The following is a 19,887-nucleotide window of genomic DNA, read 5'->3' on the forward strand; positions in this document are numbered from 1 at the left end:
ATATTCGAAATCAACAGTGAATCAACAATGCGACTTCACTTTATCCCCAAGATCGAAAGCTGCTTCTATTTCAAGGCCAGGGCAATTTTTGGAATCGCTTGAGGTTTGTAAACAAATTTCTTATCCTCTTTGAAGAAATCATTGAGAAATTTCGGAAAAATTATATGCAAATTTCAGACTCCCAGGTACCTAGTATTTTGAAAACCATACCCGGCTGCCTGGTATTTGGACGTAGCCTACGACAAAACCGTATCACATAACGAACAAACCACAACACGCAACGAAGAAATGAAATTATAACGAAACAGGATCACATACGATGAAACCACATCACATAATAGTGAAATCACGTCACATAATGGTAAAACACCCATCACCTAATGACAAAACCACATCACGTAATGGTGAAACCACATCACATAATGGTGAAATCACATCACATAATCATGAAACCACATCACATAACCATAAAACCACATCACATAATCATGAAACCACATCACATAATTACGAATGACCACATAAGTAAGTTACGGCTTTCCATAATTTTGCACGTGCTGTAATTTGTTTATCTCTTTATCTGGCAGCCCTAGCTGTGAGAACACCATTACACGAGTCTAATTAAGACGTTACAAACGCATGCACAAGTCTTACACAACTTTCTTGGTCCAGATGGTGCATCCACTGATGTTAATGACCAGAATATCTTGTAAATTGGAAAATCAAGATGTAAACTCTGTAAAGTGGACAATTTCAGTTTTATCCGGGTTACATGTGAGGCCGTTACTAGTGCATGATATCATTATGTCATTAATGCACAACTCCAGCTTGGATAAGGCAATAGGGCGCTGATCAGAACCAATAGTAATATAAAGTTGTGTGTCATCCGCACACATCATTGCATCTACTTCGTGTGCACGAATCACATCTTCCAAAGGCGCAAAGAACAATGTGAAGAGAAGAGGGCCTAGTACCGATCCTTGCGGGACTCTATATAGCAGAATTTTATCAGACGAATCAACTTCCTGAATTCTAACCAATTGTGTTCTGTTTGAAAGATACGATATACCATATCGATGTTGTAGCCTTTGGACGGGCCTTTGGAGCAGAAGTTCATGGTCGATAGTGTCGAAAGTGGCCGACATATCTGGCATAACCAAAACCACCTCCTGTTTATTGTCAATAGCACTTAGGATGTCATTAAACACGCGTAATAGCGCGGTTTCAGTACTATGAAAGCGCCTATACGCCGACTGCAACTTGGCCATCAAATGGTTGCCGATAAATGTAGTTTACGTCATAGAAAGTGCGGCGTACGGGGTTTTATGCACGAGTTGTTTGTGTCAAAAACCCAAACGAGCGAGGAACGAGCGAGTGAGTGTTTTTGACACAAACAACGAGTAAATAAAACCCCGTACAAAGCACTTTCTATGTCGTAAACTGTTTATTACACATAACATGAGAATTTTCATTAAAATAGTTTTCTGAACGCGAATTAGAAACAAAAACTCACTAACAATAGAACCAAATGCAAATTTAATTTAATTCAATAACAAAGTACGATTTGCACGATTTGCACCAGATGCACGAGTGACTGGCAAGCATATAAAGGTCGAGTTTGTGGCCTTGTTAAATTTTTTTTTCTAGCTTAAATTAAGATGACCAAAAATGTTGAAATCAGGATGAGGGGGACTGGAAAAGAGTGAGTTGCCATGGGAACCAATTTCTTTGTAGTTGTAGGTGCATTGCCTGCAGAACTATTGGCCCACCAAGTTTCAATGGTCTCTGCTGCAAATTGAGCGAGATAGCTCCATTCGTAACCTTGATATTATGTTGGGTTGAGTAAATGACATATCATCAGTCTTGTTATTTGCATATTTTAAACATTTTTTAAAGTTAGATAATTCGGAAACCAATGCAGATATTTCCAAACAGTAAACAAGGTTTTTAATCTTTCCTAGTATTCTCCATGATAAACCAAAAATTCACGGGGTAAAAATTTGATCATAGTAGCACTTTCAGGTAATATCAAGTGTTGTCATTGCCAATGGTTGTTTCAAGGACGGTGCCTACTAATTCAAAGGTATTTTTGCCCCCATTTATGATTATGCAGGAAATGTAGATCTTAACAAGTGTTATTAAAATCCAAAAAGAAAATTGGGGGTAACCACGCATTTTTCAAGGATAATTCATGAATAATATTTGTAAAAAGCTTTAAAATACAAAGCAATGTATGGCGTTTTTTTTCTCAAATTGAAGCTTAATTATCTCTCAAAAATTCCTGGTTACCCGCAATTTTCTTTTTGGATACCAAGAGTATTTACGAAGATCTATTTTTTCCGGATAGTTTTAAGTCGGGTAATAATATTCCTGAATTAGTAAGCATCACCGATAGGAAACCAGAGTATCTCGAGATGCACAGAACGTATGCTCAATAACAATAGTAGGCACTGTCCTTAAATAGTCCACAAACTGTCCTAAAAAGTATGATTGACCTCAGGATAATTTTAAGCAAAATTGCATCTTCTTGAAAGACATAGTAATGCAATTCCCAAATTCCAATTACTAAAATGTAGAAGAGCTTGCAGTGACCATAAATTCACTGGGAGGCTTGGATGGAGCTGGAGCATAGCGAAGTCAAGAGGTAAAAGAAAGAGATACAATCATGCAATTAAAATAGTTGCGCACTAAAAATATCAAATCTATATACATTTATGTGCTGAAGTTGAAAAAAAATAATTCTATTGAAAGCACTAATCAATTATCCAAACAACCATTTGCCCCTCGATGGATTGACTACGGATAAGCACTGTATTGGTATAATAATCAAATCAGGTTTTCTGATAGGATGCCGAAAAAAATTAAAGATTATGCGGAAAATTTTTACCATATTATGCGTAAACGTGCGTTGATTATGCGGAAATTACACCGGATTATGCAGAAATTTAAATATTTATAGAACTAATAATGAGGCCCGTCCAATGTATTTACATGCTTATGGTAAATCAGGACTCGAAATTGCGACCAGCATTCACCGTTAAATCAAAAGGATTAGCAATCGGCATTTTGCCGAAACTTTTGCAAAAGGAAATGAAGCGATAAAAAATATTTTGTTTCTTGTCATGAATTTTGTTTCAATTTGGAGATATGGAGCATAATTGTGATGTGGTTGAACCACGATCCATTCCCTCGATCATTCACCATTCAGCGGTTTTTTACACATACGTATTGTGGCCTCCTTGTTTTGTACAACTTCATCGCAATGATCGTCCCTACTTTACAGAGTTACAAATGATGCAATTTAATTTGCTACTATAACTTGCGGCTAAATTTTCATACCTTGTATCTTTTTTAAAAATTTCGAGCCTAGGGTATGTTATGAAAACGGTTTATTAGCTAGAGTCGAGGCTCATTCCCGAAAAATGAGTGGAAACTGCCTCCGAACTTTCATCTTGCGAACGAAATGGCGTGTTTTCTTCAATGTTCAGGAAAATTAGCGATTCAAAATAGTCAATCTCTTTGGCTTTTGTGTTTGAGAGGGTGGTAAGCAGCTGCTTTATCACTAATATCAGGCATTTCTTCAGTTTTATGCGGAAAATATCGTTATTATGCGGAGGATGCGGATTTTCGGGAATTATGCGGATCCGCATCGCCGCATCCTGTCAGATGCCATGTCAAATGAAATTCCTTTTTGCACTGCAAAAAAGGATGAGATTTGTGATACTAAAGGGTTGGGGCATTCAGTGAAGGAAAAATGCACAAAAATCATTAATGACACCACTTACCATCTTCCATTGTTTTTACAAACTGAACAGAACTATTCGGTCCATCGCCAACCGAGGTGTAGGCCAACAACTGAAATTCATATTCTGTAAATCTCATCAACTCCCTGACAGTTTCTGCTCGAATGGAAGCATTGGAAATGTTAAGAAGTTTAGGTTGGTTGTCAGGGCGTTTTTGTCTATAGAACAATTTGAATCCTGTAATGATTCCATTTCTGGAGTCTGCAGGTGGTAGCTGCCAAGATGCTGTGACACTTGTAGAAGTGCTTGCAGTCACCATAAATCCAGTGGGAGCGTTTGAGGGAACTTAAAATTAATGAAGAAAAGAACAATAAGTGATCCCTGTTCATAAAGTCACATTACTTGTGTTACAGGGATAAGAAACTTTGAAGAAAATTGCAAAAGGGTCTGTCATAATCAAGTCACATAATTTAAAGCACTAATAAGAACTGATTCTAGTCTATGGTACTGATGCAGATAGCCATTTTTCAACATTACTAAAAATATATTCTATGTTGTGTTATACAGAAATAGTTTAGACTTGGAAACTTTTAGGAAAATATACGCAGCTTTAATTAGGTCGCACAGTTATCTTGTTTGTATGTGTTGGCAATCTGGTCCTGTGTGAATTGGAAAGTGACGGATGAAAGAACGTATCTTGAGACTGTGAGAAGTAGCTGTTGTGAAACAGATCAGGTTGTACTTCTTGCAATTGGCCAGCTTAAACTGTACTCTTGAAACAGAATATTTTTCAGTGTCAAGAAAAGAGATTTACCAGAGCCTGAGTGTTTTTTCACGCTTCTTAACTTGTCTTTCTGCCGTTATTAAAGATAATGTAAGACATCAGTTATAGGCTTAGTTAATCTTCAAAAAAAAAAAAAAACACCCTAACCCTGGCAGTCGTGATCAGTCAATACGCAAGGTTTGGGTGCCTCAAAAGTAATTGCCGGACCTCGTTTATAGGTTAGAGAGTAACCTGACAATGGGTGGTTACATAGCTCCCACATCTAAGAGGTTTTAAAATGTTTCCTCTGTTTAGTCACTTGACTCACTACTAGTAGGGAATGCTTTTTCATAGTTTATATAGATGGTTATGAAACCCCAAAAACTTGAAAAGCGAGAACAGTGCAGTCATACTTCATGCTAACCTGACCGTGACCACGCACAATATCTTGTCCTCGGTTCAAGTTTGAGTTTTGTATAAATTAACCAAAACTCCTGATTGGTTGTCTTTTAGAAAAAAACAAAGAAACATGTGTACTGTAGAGTTTCATAAACATCTTGATATATTAACTACAATGCTCTTTGTAAGGAGAGGGAAAAGAGATTGACCGGAGTCATTGTTTAACAGTGTCCAATGATGTGTACATACTAAAACACAAAAAGCCCCATCAGCAACAATGATGCATAAAGTAGGCAATATTTACATGTAAACAGAACTTGCACGCAAAGAAATGTTGGGGAAAAAAAAAAAGAAAGATTTGACACTCGTGGTAAAATGCTTAAATACAAATTTTGGCAAAATCGAGCCTTTCATGGTTTTTTTTTCTTTTCATGTTTTTTCTCCTCTTTCATCCTTCTCTTCAAGTCTAGATTTTTCCTCGTTCTCTTCCAGCCTAGACCTCTCCTCTAACTGTTTAAGGTGACTTAACTTAACACGATACGATCTCTTCTCCAAATTAGCGATTATCATTAATTCCGAATTTGCTTTGAATTTACTATTATCGTTAATTTAGGACACTGTGCCCCAGGACTTGTGGTAGCAGTGGATTGGACTTGGTCCCAGACTTTCAACTCTATAAGTCACACTTCGTTCCATTTCACCACTGAAGATCAAGACACCGCGTTTTCAAAAAAAAGTTTTCTTCAAGTCTCCCATAGAATATCATTGCTGAGTAATTAGGCCTAAGCTAGATTAATTAGGCATAAGCTTTGATTTTCAATTGTTTAGCTTGGTAACCGACCATTTGCAGTGTTTAATATTGTTTGTTGCCGTGTGATAATACAGCAATTATTAACAAATAGTGTTTAAAATATTATCCCTGGGCAGCTAGAGGTGTGGTGGTCAAGTGGTTAGGTGACAGGTTAAATTAATCAAGTTACCATTCCCAGGTTCGAGTCCTATGTCCATACCCTTGGGTTATCTTTTAAAAAATATATGACCATTTCTTATAATCCACATCAAGTTTTCAGTCTTATAAATCAACGATACGTGTAATAGTAAGTTCAGAGCAAAATTGATTAGGAATTAACGATTATCGTTAATTCATAGGTTGAGAATGGGTTACTCAACTAACTTGGATGATCTTTCCAAAAAATCATCACGGACGGGATAAACTTGAACTTGCAAATTATTTAAGCTCCCAGTTGGATTAATAACTCAGTTGGTAGAGCAAGTGCAGATGGTCATGGGTTCCAATCCTGTTCACTGAGCATGGATTTATTTCAAGCTTCTACTCACAAGTGACCACCTCTTAGTTTGCTTGATAGCTCAGTTGGTAGAGCAAGTGCAGTGCAATCGCATGACCATGGGTTTGAATCCAGTTCACTGAGCATGAATTTTTTTCAAGCTTCTACTTACAAGTGACCAGCTCCCAGTTGGCTTGATAGCTCAGTTGGTAGAGCAAGTGCAGTGGAATCTTATGGTCATGGATTCGAATCCCGTTCACTGAGCATGGATTTATTTCAGGCTTCAGTTCTACTTACAAGTGACCAGCTCTTAGTTGGATTGATAACTCAGTTGGTAGAGCAAGTGCAGTGCAATCGCATGGTCATGGGTTCGAATCCCATTCAAGCCTAGATTTTTTAGGCTTCCTTTCCATTGCTCAACTAATCTTTCCAAATTTCATTTTATTCTATTCTGCAGCTCATTTATATATATATATATATATATATATATAAATTCATACACGTGTACCTTCCATAAAATGTTCTTCTTTTGTGGCCAAACGTTCAGGGGAAAAGTGATGACTGGAACAATTCCAGTGGTACATACACATACATGAAAGAGGTGCAATGTAATGTAATAAAACGGTACAATCTGCAGCCAGATTTTCTTTTTTTATATAGACATTGCAACACTTTAAAATGAAATGGGTGAAAGGCTGACTTGCCTAAGTTCAAGGGATCCTTGTTGTTTCAAAAGTCAATTTAAACAATACAACTTACTATCTTCCTTTGTTTTTGCAAATTGAACAGAACTGTTCTTTCCATCACCAGCAGACGTAAAGGCCAACACATGAAATTGATATTCTGTAAATTTAGCCAATCCAGTGACTGGTATTGTGTACATTGAGGCGTTGGAAACAAGAATTGTTTTTGGTCTGTTATCGGAGCCTTTCTTCCTGAAGAATATTTTAAATCCTTTAATGATTCCATGTCTGGATTTGCGGGAAGGAAGCTTCCAGGACGCTATTATAACCGTAGATGTGTTTGCAGTCACTGTAAATTTTCTAGGAGCTTTTGATGGGACTGAAACATTTCAAATGCAACAAGGACAAGAAATCAGAAATGAAATAAAAGAAAAGCGATTCTACCATTCTTAATTGAATAGCAACTTTCTTTTTTCCTTTCTTCCCAATAAAGTAAATCAATTTGATGAAGGAAGTGACATTCTAAATGAAGGGAGATGGCTTATCAGAAACAAAAACACCACGGCATTCCACATTTGCAAATATCTCAATTTCTTTCAACTGCATTTGACTCTTTCTCCCACACCATATGGAATAATTGGAGATAGAAATCTGTAAGTATAGGAAAGAGTCAGCTGTGTCTATGGACATTGGACATTGTGATTTCATTGCTGCGATTCACCATAATTGTCCCTAATAGACTAAAGTAAGCCTGATAAAAAGCTACAGACCCTTACCATCTTCCAATGTGCTTGCAATCTTTAAGGGACTCTTTGGTCCATCCCCCGCCAAACTAAAGGCACACACTTCAAATTCATATTGTGTGAATTTCTCAAGCCCTGTGACTTCCGAGGAGAAAACCAACAAACCATTCTCAATTTGAACGTTCTTGGCATCTTTGATAGTTTGTATCTGTGGTACGTTGGAGCCTTCCTTTTGGTATAGAAGTTTAAAGGATATCAACTTTCTTTCGTTGTAGTACCGTTTTGAAAGCTTCCAAGAGGCAGCCACACTAGTCGACGATTGTGCAGCCAACTTGACAATAGGAGCTTCAACAGGAACTGGTATGAAGAAAAAGGAACAGCTGAGTACAGAAAACTGCCGCACAAGTTCAGAAACACCGTTGCTTAATTCAAATGTGCTAGAAAATCGTTCTTTATACGTAACTTTTTAACCCATCCAGTCTACCTCTGAAATGAGGATTATCTACAATTCCAAGGCTTCCCGAAATCGATTATTATTGTCAATTTAGGACCCTTAGCGCTTGATAGGGATTATGGGAAATGAATATCTATCTTTAAAATCCGAACCCCAATGCCTAAACTCGCTGGACTCGAACCTGGGAATGTTCGATGAATAACCCTTTCACCAAACCACTAGACTACCGCAGCGCTATAGCCAGAAAATTATTTTTTTTTAATTACGTCAATATATTTTTTCTTCCGAATGTCGCAGTAAACGTTTATTATCACCAGCTAAGAAACAAGTTTAAACAGGAGAAAATGTGGATTAACAAACTTCAAGAAAAAGCTAACCATTTTAAATCAAGTACTAGACTTAACCACTATTCAGCAATGATTTTATATATACTTCTTCGTGTTGATAAATAATTGGTGCAATTGTAAGCCAGTTGATCTTTAGTTGTTACGTGGATAAAAATAGTTCCTTTGCAGTGGGTACTTTTCATCTGCTACCACAAGTCCTGGGACAGAGTAATCTAAATTGACGATAACAGTCAATCCAGGAAAAAACTTGGAATCGTCGATAATCGACATTTCAGAGGTAGAGGATATGTTGAACTTTTACAATACTAACAGAAGGCTGTCAAGTACTATTCCTGAACATATACGCATAAAGAAAAAGTTGAAATGGAGTTCATTTTTTCATTTCTAATTTTGTCTTTTTAAATAATTACATGCAGATGGATCTGCAAAACTAGAGATCATGAGTTACCTAGAGATTTAAGTGCTCCATAGAGCTCAACTCTCAATGCCTTATGACCAAAAAAGTCAATTGGCTGAAAGCGGATGAAGCTCGCTATGATAACCTCCTCAAGATTATGCTTGACAGTGTCATTTCGCCCACTATTTCCGTGAAAGACCTGCAAAAAAAAAATTAAATTTATGCTCACAATTATGGACGGTGACGATGATACAGATGATGACAGTAGCCTGAATATAAGCTGAAGACAGACGCCTCTGTTTGGTAAGACAAATGGTGGTAATGTTTACTTTAAAAAGTTTAATGTCAACTGTCGCGGTATTAGAAACCGGGGCTGTTTTAAGGACGGTGCTCACTACTTCAAAGGTATTTTTTTCCCGGTTTACGAATATGCGGGAATAGCAAATCTTTACAAGTGTTATTGAAATCCAAAAGAAAATTGGGAGTAACCACGCATTTTTCAAAGTTAACGAGAAGCTCCAAAAAGCTTACACTGGGTTGCCTGTGGTACGCGTTACACAAAGAACTGCAGCGTTCCAGTTAATTTTTTCAAGTAGGGCATCATTAAGACCATTTGAGGGGTCACCCACATGTCGCGCCAGCAGAGGACCTTTGGCTCACACGTTTAATTATTTTGTAATGTCCTGTCCCATTTTCAGGTCTTTTAGTCTTTTAAGCTTTCGTAATAAATTCAGTTTAAAGATAACAAAACACGCTCTTGAGTAAAATTCACTCGTCTCTTCTTTAAATAAATAGTCTGCAAAAAAATAACTGCAAATTGCTCTGACGGACGTTTTCCAGCATGTCTAGCAGTTGGACTAAACAAACGTTTATCATACAAGAAAGGACTAAAGGTGTTGTTTCCGCTTCATAATGTGACGGTCTAATCTGATGCCAGGTCAAAACATTCTTTGGCTTTGCGTTTGCACCAGAAAAAGGCAAGCCAAGAGACAGATGAAGAAAAAAAATAACACAGTGTTTATTGCGTTCTCGAGGAGCTAGAGAACGCATCCTAATTTGGTTTCGCAGGCTTCGCAGGTGCGAGAAATCGAGATTTTTTGTGGACTGCAAATTGGCCGCCCCTCTAGGTTTTTGCAGGGGCTGTGGGCCTCGTTTTCGTGTCCATCTGTCACGTCATGCTTGCTCTCTTTTGTGGCTTCCTTCGTTGTTTTCGACTTTTCGGGGTTTTCTTTGAAGCTAACTGGTTTTTAACTCCGATTGCATTCGACAAAAAAGACAATGCAGTCCCAATGCAGCCTGGAGTGAGAGTTTTCGGTTGGGCGAAAACAAATTACATTATCCCAAAGCACGTGTATACGAGACGATTTCTTCGGGATCTCTCGTTTCTAGAAGTTTTTATCTGGACCGAGCGTGGCCTGTTTGGTCAGGATGTGAGATGACGTGGTTTTAGTACAGCTTTTGTTACATAGTTGGGAAAACATTATTTATTCTGTTTACGAACACGACCTTGAATCGCCTTAGCTTTGGGATGTTAACCGTACGCGTGGGAGCAGCCATATTTCATTGGCTATAGTTTGATTACATTTGTTGACTTTAATATAAGTAGCCACAATAGTTCAGTCTGTTTCCGGCGCAGGTCGAAATTGAATCGATGGAAGAGTACTCTGAAGCCAAGACCTATAAGAGTAAGCCAGAACTAAGGAAGAGCAATGTAAAAGCTGACATTTTTTTATTCATCAGCGGAAATAATTATTGCCAGTCGCACAGAGTTTGTTAAAATAAACCACGGATAAACGGAAATGCGAGAGCAAATGTCAAAGATGTTACCTGATATTTGTGCTAGCTCAGAATACTCGGAGTACTAGATGTAACACATGTAAGTATTGTTTTTAAAATTTAGCCTTAATGCTTAAACATTACTAGTAAAAGTGAAAATGAGATAACGTGGAATTTGCGAGTTTTCCGAAACTGGAGCCGTCACGCAACGTGTCATCAAAGGTCATAAACCCACAGAACAACAGTGGACTTTGTCAGTATGCTTCAGCCATTCACAGTAATGATTTCAGTAACAGTCAACAATTATCACTGGCGGAGAACGCACTCCTAATCTTTGATTACTACTAGTATATAACTGTGAATCGAATTCTCATTGAAAGATCTTAAAAACACGAACATTTTTGCAGTCTCTAACGTTTTGTCAAAAGGAAGAAATAGATCACGTGCTAGGCAACCGTAAAGGTGCACGTGATCACCCTGTGTCAACTGAATGAACTACGGGAAAGAATGTTTCAGAGTAGAACAACGTACTTTTTAGCGAAGACGCTTCCGTCGTTAGTTAATTTTGTTGTAATATTTAACTGAATATTTAGATTTCTTCTGTCGGTTCAGGAAGCCTTCTTTGTCGGGGTTCCTGAGAAACGTATCTATTTTGACTTCAGGGTGAACTATTTACACAATCGAGAGGTTGAGTGGCTGTGTAATTGAAAATCTAAACATCTATGAGATACAAAAACAGACTTGCGAATTAAATATGAAGTTTGTTACTATCTGAATGTATTTGGGTCAGAGTATTAAAAAGGGATATATTGTCACGCAAATTATGTAATTTCATGACACTCAAAATTCGCAAGAAGCGCGAATTTCATGTACACAATCTTCGCACTAGCAAGTCGCAGCAATAAAATTGGATTAACCAGGAAGTTAAAAGAACATTGTTGGCTTCCCAAATAAATTTCATCTTGCACTACAATGACAAAATCATTTGCCAGAGAAATAAAATTCCTTTCTCCTCGTGTATCACATTTCAACGCACGTATGCAAATTTGTTAACTCATTTTCAACCCGATTCCCGGGAAAAAATACATAGTATTAGCAAAAATATTATTTCTCGTCAAGTGTTGCATCTTTTATGTTCAAATAACAGCTAAAAATAAAGATTTTTTAACAATCTATCCGTCGGCTTCCTGGGAGAATACTCTCTAGAGAGTAAAGGAACTTCCGACGTTAAATAAGGTGTACCTTTTCCTTTACCTACAATTGGCGACAAAATTAGTTGAGACAGTTGCCAACAGAGCACACTGGCAACGACACATTCATTGTTTGCAAAGAAAACTTGTCCAGAAAGTACGTTTCCGGGATACCCCTCCCTCCCCCACCCTAGTCCCGGGGGTGCGGGGGAGGGGGCCATTTGCGCCGCCGAGCTTGAAATCGACTCTAAAGGATAAGGGTGTCTCAACAATTTTGACGCCGATTGTAGATATTTTTTTCATAATTTAATATTATCTGTCAAAATTTGCACAACAGTCAAACCATAAAAATAGCAACGCACGGGACAAATTTAGTCGCATTACCTCTTCGTCGAATTCTAATGCTTAACACAGGAATTTTTAGTTATTGTGAAAATCTTTCTATATTTGTTGGCAATCATCCTTTCAAATATCAGAGAAAGCGACCGGTCTGCGAATATTTTACGAGTTTTTTTCAATGGGATGTCAAAAGGCCAAGTGGATGTTATATGCATAATCGGGCAAGTTGCGCCGTTATAAATATTTTTTCACAAAATGTTCCCGAATCGTCAAGTATCACCACAGAAGAAACGAAAATCGTTCTAAAAGCTTATTTTACGCAAAAAGTAGTAGTGGAGGTAATCTTGAGTGTGGAAATCAAGTTTACAGCAGACGACAAATGCAAACTTACGAGCTATGGTGTATTTAATTAAGTTAACACAACAGAAAGAGTCGCTTACCTTATATTTTGATACGGAAATGCTTTACTATTGCCATAAAAACTATCCAGTTAAGCTGGCATATTACACATGATGAATTCATAAAATCCACCATTTTCCAGCAAAATGCTTTTTGAAACAAACAACATATGTGCTATAAGAGGCAAAAAACCCTTCCTATTTCATTTAATACGTCCGTGAAGACAAGAAACTCAGTCGTGTCAAATTACACCCCGTGTCAAAAATGCAACACGGTAAATAAATTTCCCACGAGCGTTTAGCATCAAACCCTTCACTGAAAAACCCTTTACTGGAATTATCAAGCAAAAAATGGGCAACAAGCTTTCTTTCAAATAATTTTTGACTAACAGGAACCTGTGAAATTTCCAATTGTTAGTAAAAGACTGTGCAGAATTGAGTACAGATCCAAGTCTCTGTTTTGTTAAACCCATAAGTTACTAGAGAATTTTCCATTTGATTTCAGCGTTGTACAAGACACCACACTCGTACAATATTAGAACTACATCTCACTTTGATTACGGCTCGACGGGCGACAGATTGTTGTCGAAGTCCATTTCTTGTCGCTTTTAAGATTCCAGTTTTTTTTTCTTCAGCGCCTTTTCTTGTTCAGTATCCAATTGACTTTCCATTATTAAGCTCCATAAGGGTATATTTTGCTTAAAAATTCACCAAAACACCATTCGCGTTACATGACTTTCGACGCCATTGCCGGTTAAGTTAATCATTCTACTGTGTCCACCAGAGAAATCTACGCATTTCCCACTACCCTCTCGATCCTAAGACAATACGCTCAGAAGGCTCTATGCATAAAGACACCACTTAGCAGGGGAGTGACAGGCAAGACTTTTCATTGCGTGCGTGAAGGCAAGAAACTCAATCGTGTCAAATTACCATATACTTCAGGTAAATACAGCTCACTTTGATTTCTGCCCGACGGGCGATAGATTGTTGTCGAAGTCCATTACTCGTCGCTTTTAAGATTCCACCGCCTGTATATCCAATTGACCTGCCATTCATGAGCTTCATAAGGGTATATTTTGTTCAAAGATCTACTAAAACGCCATTCACGTTACATGACTTTGGACGCCATTGCCGGTTAAGTTAATCGTTCTATACTGTGTCCACCAGAGAAATTTACGCATTTCCCACTACCCTCTCGATCCTAAGAAAATATGCGAAGAAGGCTCTATAAACAAAGCCACCACTTAGCAGGGGAGTGACAGGCAAGACTTTTACCGACACGGAAAATAAAAAAACCCACGAAATTAAACACAGATTCCGACTGGGTTTGCCATAGGCAACCCAGTAAAAAAATAATCTACCCATTTTCCGAGGGATTGCCATAGGCAACCCAGTAATTAATCAACAATATTTGTAAAAGCAAAAAATACAAAGCAATGTATATAGCCGCCAGCAGATCTACGTCCAAGATCAACTCCAAACAGAAAGCTACACGTATCAGCTGATGAACAAAGCAGTGAAATAATGAACTTTGTAGTGTTAAAGCCAAACTAAATGAACATTCAACTCTTACGAACGTATTTTCAAAACGTCGAAATAAAACGAACGATAGATGCATTGTATTGCGGTGTCCTTTTACTACAGTCGAACCTCGATTATCCCGACTCGTTGGGACTACACGAAATAGCCCGGATAATCGAGGGTCCGGATAATCGAGAATATGAATATTAATGAGGAACAAAAACTGATTACATTAAGAAAGTGACATTCAATCGTTAGGAAAACAATATGGTCTACATCTTCACTGTCCGTTGTGACTACCTGTACACGTGATGGCAAGCGCCATGATCTTTTCCTTGCTCTTGCAGATATCTGATATCTGCTGTTTACTAATGCCATATTCCGCTGACAAATTGGTTCCTTTTTCTTCTTTCTCTAATCGCAAAATTATAGCCTGTTTTTATTTTATCGAAAGAACGGATCGCTTTAGCCTGCATGTGTACACTCGGGCGCTCCTTTCTTCGGCCTGCCACGCAGGCTAGGATCCCTTACACTTCAGGGACATGATGATCGTGAATAAACATTCATGACGTAAGGTAGCTTGTTCGCCGAACCTGGAATGAGCCAATAGAGCGTGGAATTTCACTTAGCAACAAAGCAACTCTAAGCCAATCAGAACTCATATGAAAGTTCTGCATTTTTTACGACGTGTGCAAGCGCTGCTTTTATTTTGCTTGTTGCTGTGAAAGAGAAACAAACTCGCGTTTACTTTACTTTTCAATGCCTATAAAGGGATCTTGATGATGACTAATAAATATTCATGACAAAATTGGGACCAGAGAAAAAGTCTGGATAATCGAGAAATCCGGATAATCGAGGTTCGACTGTAACTCCAAATGCGCAGAAGCTCGCAGACTCACGATTTAACAACCGGGCCCTGATGGTTACAGTTTACGAATCCTCTCGGAAAATGTTTTTTTCTCGGTACGAAACAATTAGTTCAAGGGCCGTTCCACATGATTTCACATGTAACATGTAATGTAAAGTAAATCTTTATTTAGACACGGAGAATCATCAGTTAAGTTAATAATTAAAAAATAAAACTTGTACAACTGCTTTACATGATTGCCGTGTGGGAATCCGATATCTCAGATACTTTCTTAATACCCCGTTTAAACTTCCCAATAGAACAAACGCTTTTTAAATCTTGGGGCAAGTTGTTCCACAAACAGGCCCCGCTGTAGCAAAAACTTCGTTTTAAGTAATTAGTATTTGGCTTGGGCAGCGAAAGCTTTCCTTCAAGATTTCTTAGGTTACAATCATTAACGTGGCGTTCAGTGAAGAGAAATTGAAGATAGTCTGGGGCAAGTTCATTCAATGTTTTATACATAATTAAAGCTTTCTGCTTCTTACGACGAAGAGACAGCTTCTCCCAATAAGCATCGCGAGAAGGAGGTTGGAGCTCGTATCAAAAGGTGATTGAGTAATTACTCTGGCGGCGCGATTTTGTAATTTTTGTAATTTATCACTCAAACAGCCAATCATACCATCCCAAACCGGACTGCAGTAATCAAAATGTGGTAATATTAAAGCATTATAAATTTGAACTGCAACATCCGTCGGAATAAAAAGTCGTACACGTTTCAATGCACCAATGGCTGAAGAGACTTTCTTGCTTATCTCGTCAACGTGTTTAGACCAAGAGAGTTGTGCATCAATGGTAAGACCCAGATATTTAATATGGTCAACTCTCTTGATCGTCCTGTCATCGATACTTATATTAATCTTCTCACATTGGGTATTTAATCTCTGCCTAGAGCCGATTATCATTAGCTCAGTTTTGGCCACATTTAAACTTAATTTGTTGGTTCTCAGCCAACAGGTAAGATTGTTAAGTTCAGAAGTCACTGTTAGTTTAAGATCGGCTACCGTTTTTGCAGATAAGGTTATACTGGTGTCATCTGCAAACATTCTCGGCGCAGCAACCCGCAGGCAGTTAGGGAGATCGTTAATGTACATCAAAAAAAGCGAGGGACCCAGGATGCTACCCTGCGGTACGCCACAAGTAACGGTGCTGGCAGTTGACAGATTGCCATTTACATTACACCTTTGGGTCCGATTACTTAGGTATGACTGAAACCACTTAGCAGTTGCCTGGTCAGCACCAAAGTAAGACAATTTACGTAAAATAATTTCGTGATCAATTGTGTCGAAAGCTTTTTTAAGGTCAATGAAGACTACTCCGTTCAGGAAGCCGTTGTCAATGTTAACAGACCAGCTATTTGTTGCCTCAAGCAAGGCCGTTAGGGTGCTATGTAAGGAGCGAAAGCCCGACTGACAACTTGATAACACTTGATTGTCATTTAGGTATTGGTACAGTTGATTGTAAACAATTTTTTCAAAAACCTTCGAGACAACCGGAATAACGGAAATTGGACGATAATTGTTGAGGTCCGATTTTTCACCCTTTTTAAACACCGGAGATACCCTGGCCATTTTCCATTCTGTTGGATAAATCCCAGTGATAATTGACTTTGTTTATATGGCGGTCAGCGATGGAGTAACAATACTAGCAGCCATTTCAACAACTTACTTGGGATCATATCGAGGCCAGTGGCTTTCTTTTCATCAATATTCCTCAATAGGTTAAAGACAACGTCGAGACTAGAAGTTTTTAGATGAAATTCTTTATCAGTGTGTGAAAGGTAAAACTCGGGATTTCCTTCTGCAGCAGGAACCTCTTGGGCTAGCACTTGACCAATATTTGTGAAATGATCATTAAAAGCTTCCGCCATGTCGCCAGGACTGCTTATTGTTCTGTTGTCAACTTGGATTTCTAAGATATTCGTCGACTCGCTAGTGTTAGGTGAGGTTAACTCGTTAATGAGGTTCCATGTTTTGCGCAGATTCCCTTTGCTAACTTTCAAGTTATCAGAAAAGTAGCGCTTCTTTGCTTGTTTAATTGCATTATTTGCTTGGTTCCTAGCACATTTAAATTGCTCCCACATGTCGTGATCATTCGATCAAATTGCTTTCTTTTTAATTAAATCTCTTCTATGCATTTTATTCAATAACTCTTTAGTAATCCACGGAGCCCGCTTTTTACTAATTCTTTTTAGTTTGCATGGTGTGCGTTTGTCCATGCAATGAACAAACATTTGTTTAGTTAATTAAATAAAGAATTAATTAAATTCGGGCAACCAACTTGGAGGGCTGGGCACCCCAGCTGAAATGCTTGGAGGCCAAGGGGCTCCCCGGAATTTTCCTTAGAGCACAGCCTTGGATGCATAACTACAACATCCGACATCCGAAGCAGCAAGTTTGACATGCACTTCCAGGTTGCTCATACCTGAGACAAACTGGTTAAAAAGATCTTTTGCTTGTCGAAGGCAACAGCATGGGATGCACTTCAGAGTGACATTTGAGATTAGCTTTAAAGAGTTTTTTGAGGAACGATCAACCCGATAGTTAGATTTGTTTATTATTATTATTATTATTATTATTATTATTATTATTATTATTATTTTCAATAATTATTATTTTCTATTATAAAATACTCAAATTTTGGTTTTAGTAATTTAGTCTCTGCAACATACACGGTAGGTAACATTAGTATTATTTAAGAGAATTTTTAAATTAGCATTTTTAAACAACACATATATGTAAGATTACATATTAAAGTACAAGGCTTATTTAGAAACCAATATTGTATGTTGAAATTACTATCCTGTAGGAATAAAGTAAATGTATGCGTGCGTTTTCTCCTTCAATGTTGTCTGAACGCATTGTTTTTCTTGACGATGAAGTTTCCAAGGGTCCACTTTCGCCAGCAGCATTACTTACTTGACGTTCAAACACATTTTAAGCCTACAAAAACTTTCCAATTCACGCATTCCGCTAGGCCTAGCTACAAATATCTCGTAAAATCGTCTAAATATGTTTCAGGAAATTCCTGATATTTTTCCGAAATATCTCGCTGTTTCCTCCTAAATATTGTGAAAAAATTCTAAATACCCTAGATATTTTCTTAACAGTTTTCTATAAATATTATAAATTGATCAAAAGCTTAATCTTTACAAAGTGACTAAAACAAGTACAAGGAAAGGGCAACAGTAAAAGCCGGAATCCGGAGTCTGGAATCCGAAATCCGGAAACCAGAAACCAGAGACAATTTGCGAGAACTACTCACTCCTTGTACGCTCTGCTATAATTTGCACACTCAAGTATTTCACTCTGAGAAAATGTATACTGTAAAATGGATCTGAGCTTGCTATTCTCAGTAGATACATGTATACAGATTTGAGAATGGTGATGGCATCATCAAACTATGGCAGTCCAAATTACAATAAAGAAAACTTAAAGATTGTCTAATTTGTTTTCCTTATTTTTCACCTGGCTTTTTGGGTACAAAAATGCTTCTTTTTAAGGAACAAGGCGCCTGGAGAATAGGGAGCTTGAGCACGCGCGTTTTTAAGACTCGGATGGCAACCGGAAGGGAACATTTCGCGTGCCAGGACATTGGTGTCTCCCAGATTTTTGTATCAATTAAAAGCTACTTAGCAATGTAAATTTGATTGTATGAAGACAAGTTAAAAGGAAAAACAGCTCACTTGCGTAAGTGACGAAGCGCGACTGAAGCTGTTGATTCAGGAAGAACATACAGTAATACCGTCAATTTCCGATAGAAACGACCCCCCGAAATTAACGTCATTTTTTTGTGGCCGCTAGTAAATCCCGAAAGCAGCGACCCCCCGAAAGTAGCGACCTCCCGAAAGTAGCGACTTCCCCACCCCCTGAAAGTAGCGAGACCAAGTTTTTTAATTGTATGCCGTATACCATTCATATATCAATCAATAGTCAAAATTTTAATGTACAATAATATTTTCGTGCAGTGTCACAAATTGTTCACAATAAAGCACTTTAATTTACAACAAGGGAAGCTTTATGCCACCATTCGTCCTTGACATCAGTTCACAGATGTAGCGATGTAAGAACTACTGTAAACCGGTATAATTTCGTATTAACAACAGGAACGTTTCTTCAAATTGAAATTGAAAACTCTATATACTTTTCTTTGTAGTTTTTGCTGCATTTATCATTGTTATCTTCTTTTGTGAAACACAATCTATAGATATAGAATGCAAATAAAATGTTGTTCTTTTTTTAATTTTATGTTGTTCATTTTTTATTTCGGAAAAAAGCTCGCACCAGCTCTATTTGTCAACGGTTTTTGTTCCCTGAAAGTAACGCCCCCCCCCCCCCCCCACCCCCGAAAGTAGCGACCCCTAAAGACTGCTAATTCCGAAAGTATCGAGGGTCGCTACTATCGAAACTCTACGGTATGAGAAATTCACATTGTTTATCGAAGTTAAGTTCTTTCGAGACGTCCCACTAGCATTGAATAGGGAAACAAGTAAGTTTTGAAGAAGTTATGCCGAAAGGCAGATGAATATTGCGCTTCAAGGGCGACAACTGATGATATGGTCGGCTTGGGTTAGAAGGTTCTTCCGCCGTGTTTTCGCAGTTTGAAAATACCGTGAACTTTAGAATGATGTACTTCCACATGACACCCAAAATGCCCAAAAAGTAGAACGAAACATTGCAATAACCAGTTGAAACTGTTGAACAACATGAAAGAAATACAGCAAAAGGAACGAAAAGCAGTGTGGACTCAAATGGACAAGATTGAAACGGATTGCATTGGGATAATCTTAAACTGAAAAAGGTCGGCCCGACGTTTTTCATGTTTATGGCAAATCACCCGGATAAAGGTCGTTTTTGCTCACAATCATGTGTGTGATGAAACAATAATTTTATCAGTAAAGTAATTCCACAAAACCATTTTCGAGTTTTAAACTCGTGATGA

General features: G+C 37.9%; 1 protein-coding gene across 1 annotated transcript in view; it reads right to left on the minus strand.

Moving 5' to 3' along the window:
- LOC137972818 (uncharacterized) overlaps positions 1-19,887 on the minus strand; it is an 83,580-nt gene that overhangs the window by 52,064 nt on the left and 11,629 nt on the right. Inside the window, exons 3-6 of the mRNA XM_068819526.1 lie at positions 8,867-9,014; positions 7,651-7,974; positions 6,951-7,253; positions 3,786-4,088 (exon numbers count right to left, since the gene is read on the minus strand). Coding sequence (XP_068675627.1) covers positions 3,786-4,088; positions 6,951-7,253; positions 7,651-7,974; positions 8,867-9,014 — 1,078 coding nt within the window. The remainder of the gene's footprint in view (positions 1-3,785; positions 4,089-6,950; positions 7,254-7,650; positions 7,975-8,866; positions 9,015-19,887) is intronic.

Source organism: Montipora foliosa, chromosome 10, assembly GCF_036669935.1.
Source record: "Montipora foliosa isolate CH-2021 chromosome 10, ASM3666993v2, whole genome shotgun sequence".
Lineage (NCBI taxonomy): Eukaryota > Metazoa > Cnidaria > Anthozoa > Scleractinia > Acroporidae > Montipora > Montipora foliosa.